The sequence below is a fragment of the Halichoeres trimaculatus genome, unplaced genomic scaffold, assembly GCF_033239565.1.
Source record: "Halichoeres trimaculatus isolate MK-OKI-2021-1 unplaced genomic scaffold, fHalTri1.1 fHalTri1_scaffold_14, whole genome shotgun sequence".
NCBI classification, from domain to species: Eukaryota; Metazoa; Chordata; class Actinopteri; order Labriformes; family Labridae; genus Halichoeres; species Halichoeres trimaculatus.
Window position 1 is genome coordinate 6,813,294 of NW_027437192.1, and position 6,855 is coordinate 6,820,148.

Here is a 6,855-nt window from a genome sequence, read left to right on the forward strand (position 1 = left end):
GACATCAATGTCATTTGGTGGCACCTGCTCGTCACGTGTTCAGTGTTTTGCTGTTCAACGTTCAACCAGATAAAGCTGCTGCTGGTGTACAACTACTTCCTATGAGGAGACAGTCCCCTTCAAAACAAATGTCTTCGGTGGTAATGGACGTTTATTTCTGCCACACCAGGAAAAAAGAAAAAAAAACAAAGGATCAGTATCTAATGAATCATCACATTAAAATGTGATCACTTATAATGTGACTTATGTTTGAATGGGGGAATTGTGAACACAGCACTCGCTCAATACGGCTTGCTTTAACTATTAGCTTAAATTATTGGTCATGCTTGGGTTAAGACAATGAGAGATTCTGCTTTTATGTATATAGAATGACATAATGATTAGTATGCCTATATTAAACTGTTTTGAAATGCATTAGGCTCCGCACTTAATGTGATATGTAACACGCTACTATGCAATATGTAAAATGTATTGTAACCAGGGATGTCTAGGTATTACATTTTCACTTCCTTTTTATGATACCAATACTGCAGCATTGAGTATTGGCCAATACCGATATAATTCCGATACGATATCAGCATTAAACATGCATACTTTTATTACTTATTTTGTAGTGTGTCTGTCATGTTAGAAAAGGCTTGATTGAGTGATATTATTCAAACAAAGAACAGTAGTCAGCAACAGTAGGTATGAGGAAAAACTGACCCATTTATTATTAATTAATGGGTAACAGAAACTGCTTATATCGGAGATTTTAGGTACATTCTGATACGATACCGATACTTGTTTTTTTGCTGATATCGGATATCCGATATCAATATCGAACTGGGACACCTCTAATGATTAGTATGCCTACACTAAACTGTTTTGAAATGCATTATGCTCTACACTTAATGTGATATATAACTTGTTTCTATGAAATATGTAAAATGTATTTAGCATGAAACTTCTGTTAAAACATAAAAAAACTGTTATGGAGGCAATATGCTTACATACTTATTTCAGGTTTAATATATTTTTTCTGATTTTGGTTTTGGAAACAGCCCTATAATGATATGTAACAAACTTTTTTTTTTTTACAGTAGTGTTGTGAACTGAAATTTGTGGTGTAATATATATTGTTAACGTTCAGTGAATGGGTGGTTATAAACTGTGGGCTTCAACTTTTGCAGGAAACTCTGGAGGCATTATCTCTCAAAGAGTAGACACTCCTCAAAGTCTGATTCCAAAACCGCCCCTGCAGTAGATTAACAGCTGCTTTTATTTTGAAAATATCGAACCGGAAGTAAAATATGATTTCTGTTTCTTTTGACGCTAGCGTCGTTTGGGCTCATTCCAGTGAAGTGAAACTTACAGACACAGTCAGTTGGACCTCTTCTGCTGATCTAACGTTAAGGGAAAGTATCGTGTTTAGTCCCACGATGTCCGGGCACGGTCATGGGCACGGACACGGGCACAGCTGCGGGTGTGAGGGAGAGCACGAGCCCGCGGAGAGGGGCCTGGAGTACGGACTGTACCAGCGGATCGACCTGGAGAAGCTGCAGTGCCTGAACGAGAGCAGAGACGGGGACGGGAAGCAGGTGTTCAAACCGTGGGACCGGCGGAACGAGAGGGACAAGGTAACCGCTGCACGGAGCCTTCTCGTCGGTCAGTTATCCGGCCTGGGTACGCTGTATGGAGTGTATGGAGCATGTGCTTCAGGCTTGGTGCCTCTTTGTGGGGCTGTGCAGTTGTTACATCAGACAAAACTTTACTCAGACATGCTGCACGAGACTCATGGTTCGTTTGGGTCAGTATTGACATTTTCTAGAAGATTCTTTAAACTTTGTAACAAGCGAAAGCGTTGGGGTTAGTATTTTAGATATTACTTGTTAATAAGTGTTTACACTCTTTAATGTGTCAACTATTTTTGAACAATGTGGAGGAAGTTTGGTTGTTTTTGTATCTTAACTATTTCAGGCTGCACATACTAGATTCATTGTAGCCTAACAAGAAGCCAAACTAATAACATAATAGTATTAGTTTTAACTGCAAACTTTTTTTCTTTCAGTATGTTGAAAGTGATGCAGATGAAGAGCTGCTTTTCAACATCCCGTAAGTCCCCATACACATTTATTAATAATATTTCTATTTGTAGAAATAAAGATAACATGTAGGAGGACTCTCTGATGTTACTTTTAGCCTTATAAAAAAGAAACTGCTCAGGTTTTTCTACCCCCTTTGAATCTTTTTATGATTCACCTTTCCTCTCCTGTGACAGCCTCTGTTTTCTTCTCCGCTTTCCCAGCGTCTTGTTATTTCTGTCCTGACTCTTTCTCTTTGTGATTGCTCTTTCAGTTTTACTGGCAGCGTGAAGCTAAAAGGCATCATCATATCTGGAGAGAATGATGACTCTCATCCTGGGGAGATTAGACTGTGAGAGAAAATTCATTAAACAGCCTCCATGAGAAAGCTTGAAATCAAAGTTATTGTTTATATTTGTGTGGTGTGCTGTTTCTCTGTTATTTTTCTTCCTAATTTTATCACTCAAGGTATAAGAACATCCCTCACATGTCATTTGACGACACGGGTAGAGAACCAGACCAAGCCTTCAGACTCAACAGAGACCCCCTCGCTGAGCTTGAATACCCAACAAAGTGAGAAAAGCATCACCAGAAACATTTATTTACATCTGAACACATTTAAGCTTCATACGATAACACTTCTCTTCTGTGTCAGGAGGTAGAGTTTGAAACAGAGCTGACTGAGCTGCAGTACATCCAAGAATTCTGCAGTTTAAGTAGTTTGTAAATTTCACCCCAAACACTTAAAACTGAAGACTTTTTCCTACATTATGTCTTGTGACAGTTATTCATTCAAGTGCCAAACTCCAGCAGTTATAATAGTTTCTTTGGGATTACTTAGGGTGTTCTTTGGTGAATGACAGAATCACTGACTGCAGATCAATACACGTCCAAAATAGCTCTTAAGTAGCAGCAGCTTAGCACAAGATGGAGACAGAGAGTGAAGAAGAAAAAAACAGAGAATAGAGGCTTTTATTCCAGAAGGTCCACTTAATTGTTGCCAGAGAGCAGATGTCAGTTTGGCTCGTAGGTTTGATTCCCACATGTCATCTCATTGACTGTGTAAGATATTGTCAATGTGCCTCTGTCTAAAGCAGACAGTTATTGAAGTTTAACTACTCTCAGTGCTTCATAGCATGATGCTGTTAAATCCAATCTGGTAAAACAAGCGTGTAAAACACAAGTGAAACCAAAGCTCTGATTTCTTTTCGTTTTACCTCCTGATGTCTTTTCTGAATATAGAATAGAATAGAATAGAACTTTGTCATTGTATCAAGTACAACAAAATTGAAGTCACAGCAGCAATCAACAAAACAAAAGTAATAAAGTGTATAGAAAGTGCAAAAAGGTCCATAAGAAAATAGATGATGACAGCTTGTCCATCATTGTCCAGTTCAGCCAGCCTCCACCTCCACAGGGTCCAGGACTGAGCTTCTTCAGCAGTCTGTTCAGTCTCTGTCTCCTGGATCCTGTCTGCTCACAGCAGGTGAAGCTCTTCCAACATGGCGTTGGTGTCTGATGTTAGCCCTGTTAGCCATGTCTGTGAATAGCATGATCCTACCCTGCCTTCTGGTATTCCCTCTGTTGCTGGGTTAGCACCGCTAGCTCGTCCATCTTATTGGAGATAGATCTTAGGTTCCCAATAACGATGAATGGAAGGACAGGTCCATGTCTTCACTTCTTAGCTCACACCTGAGAACCAGCATGTTGTCCTCACCTCCTTCTCCTCACCTTGTGGGAAGACATCAGGCCTTGCACCAGTTAGCCTTGACATGCTACAGGCTGCAAACAGCTGAGTTCACATGTAAACAATGCAGCCATGGTTTCACGTAGGATCTCCAGACAAACACAGGAGAAAAAGTAGTAAAAATATCGCTGAAGCCACAAAAAGTTTGGTGTCCATGACCAACAAATGAACCATACAAAGTAATGATCCACTCCAAATACAAAGATTATGAAAAAGATACGAAAAAATTACAAGAACAGACAAAGAAGAGAGAACTGCTGCAAAAGGCAGCCATAGCCAACAGGGGGCGCCAATATCAGTTTTTTATAATTTCACACAAACTCACTAAGACCCACTCCTGGTTTCTCCAACACGGATGGTTCAGTGTTGTTTCCTCTAAACTCCTGGATTGACGTTTCTTTCTGATTGTGTCCTAGGATCGCTCGTTTCTCCAATGTCCAGCACCTCTCCATTCACATTTCAAAGAACTTTGGAGCTGAGAGCACCAGGGTTTACTACATTGGCCTAAGAGGGGAATACTCAGAGGTACTGAACCCAGTTTTTTGTTTGGTTCCATTTATTTCTGGTCCAAAACACTTCTGTATTTGGTTCAGATTGTTTTCGGCATAGTTATCAGTTTTATAAATTCTCTCTGAGTTCAATTCAAAAATTCCTATGAGCTGTTTCTTCTTCCTTTTTTATGCTCTCTGTTTGATCAGGTCTGCTTTGAAAGAAGAATATTGTTTTTTTCTTTAGGCAGCAGACTATTTCCTGGAATACACACAAGTTTTTTTCTCTGTTTCAAAGTTACACAAAGGAGTCTGCTGATAGCTTACAACAATTCCCCTTATTTGGGGAAAAAAAAAACATAAAGCTCATCGTAACCATCACAAAAAATGACAATATCCTTGATTGCTGTGTGTAAAGACTTCCTCTTGATAACTAATAGATCTAAGTCTCAACAGTTTTTCTGTTGTTTCTGTAATTCACCCTGTTTATCTCCTCCTTTCCTCAGGCCCACAGACATGAAGTGACGATCTGTAACTACGAGGCCTCAGCTAACCCTGCAGATCACAAAGTGGAGAGCATCATCCCACAAACCAACTTCATTTCCTGAGACCATCAGAGCATCAGGAGGAAGAAGAGGATGAGGAGGATCAGAAGGAGGGTTTCAGTGGCGTCTGCTTGACAGAGGTCAAATAACAGTTGAGCTAGGCTGAGGTCGGAGATTCGTGTTGAACTCGATGGGAGAGTGAGCACAGAAATCTGAAGACCAGAGAGCTCAGGTCTGTCTGGAAGTGCTGAGTTGTTGCGCTGTTTTCTACTCTGATGGAGAGTGAGGGCTTAATGTGGCGGAAAGCTTCATAATAAATGCATGAAACCTATTGCACTCATATACAGTCTGTTTTTACCAGTATCCTCTCATTCATCTTTGAAAGATATTTACTACTGCTATACGGTGAAGCCTGCTCTTGAATAAAATGCTGAAGGATTGAAATGAATCATGTGCTTTTACTTTCTGGTTTCCAATGTCACATACCCTGTATAACATGATGTATAATACCTTTACTCAATGATTTTTAGGGGTTAAAATATGTAAAGAGACTAAATTTGATCTAGAGTATTTTCAAAATGACGGCAAACATCTGAAATACACTCGATAAAACAGATTACTAGATAAATATAACTAATGTAATACAGATCACTTTGTACATATTAGCACCATTTTAAACACTAAGTAAACCAAATTGAATTTAATACCTGCAAAACTACCTTATTTGAAATTTATAAAACATAAAAAGCTGTGCTAGATATTTCTGCCACCTAGTGGTTTCATATTCATCAGACCTGGAGCTTTGGGGAGTTACTGTGGAGCTAATTCTTGAGTTTATCTACATGATGAACTGAGTCCACACAGCTGCATGATGTACTGACACAGTTGCTTCTGCGCCTTTTCTGTCCCCAATGAAGAGCTGAAGAAACCAAAGGAATCAATCTGTTTGAAGGTGCAGACTTGGACCAGATCCAAGACTTCAAAGCTCTGCAGTAAAGGTCTTCTCCCTCATTTTACAGCAGTCACAGGCAGCAACACGGTCATGTTACCATCTGACTCACAGACCAGAGCTTATTGTGGTGTACCTCCTGAAAGCAGTCTTATTACTTATTAGTCTTATTACTACTTTTTCCGTTGCTAGGCGCTACCCAAGTAGCTGCCTGTTGCAGCAGCTCTCTCGTCTTTGTCCGTTTCTTGTAATTTTTTTGTCTCTTTTTCGTGATCTTTGTATTTGGAGTGGATCATCACTTTGTATGGTTCATTGTCGGTCACGGACACCAAACTTTTTGTGGTTTCGGCGATATTTTTTACTACTTTTCTCCTGTGTTTGTCTGGAGATCCTACATGTAACCATGGCTGCATTGTTTACATGCAAAATTAGCTGTTAGCAGCCTGTAGCATGTCAATGCTAACTAGTGTAGGACTTGATGATTTCCCTCGAGCTGAGGAGGAGGAGGTGAGGACGACGTGCTGGTTCTCGGATGTGAGCTGCGAGGTGACGACGTGGACCTGTCCTTCCATCCATCGTTGTTGGGAACGTGGGATCTAGCCCCGGGGGATGGACGAGCTAGCTGTGCTAACCCAGTGGCATCGTGCTGTTCACGGACGTGGCTGACGGAGCTGACATAGGACGCCGGCGCCACATTGGAGGAGCTTCGCCTGCTGTGTGCAGACAGGATCCAGGAGACAGAGACTGAACAGACTTCTTGGGGAGGCTCAGTCCTGGACCCTGTGGAGGTGGAGACTGGCTGGGCTGGAGAGCGGTGGACGAGTGGTGGACGGGATGTTGTCATCTAATTTCTTATGGACTTTTTTTGCACTTTCTATACTCTTTCTTACTTTTGTTTTCTTAAATGCTGCGGTGACTCCTGAATTTCCTCTCGGGGATAAATAAAGTATTTTCTATTCTATTCTATTCTATTCTATTATTACCTTCACACCTCCCTCACACAGCACATTATGATTTCATTGAATGATTTCATTGCGTTTAAAATGCAGTTTGACATCAGTCA

The 6,855-nt window shown here is 40.6% G+C and overlaps 1 protein-coding gene across 1 annotated transcript; it reads left to right on the top strand.

The window, feature by feature from the left end:
• The first annotated feature begins 1,307 nt into the window (after positions 1–1,307).
• On the top strand, positions 1,308–5,307 carry pithd1 (PITH (C-terminal proteasome-interacting domain of thioredoxin-like) domain containing 1). The gene is made up of 6 exons (XM_074686906.1): positions 1,308–1,619; positions 2,051–2,094; positions 2,338–2,415; positions 2,532–2,636; positions 4,227–4,335; positions 4,805–5,307. Exons 1-6 carry the CDS (start codon positions 1,422–1,424, stop codon positions 4,904–4,906), a joined length of 636 nt encoding a protein of 211 aa, XP_074543007.1. The 5' UTR covers positions 1,308–1,421; the 3' UTR covers positions 4,907–5,307.
• Positions 5,308–6,855: the final 1,548 nt, after the last annotated feature.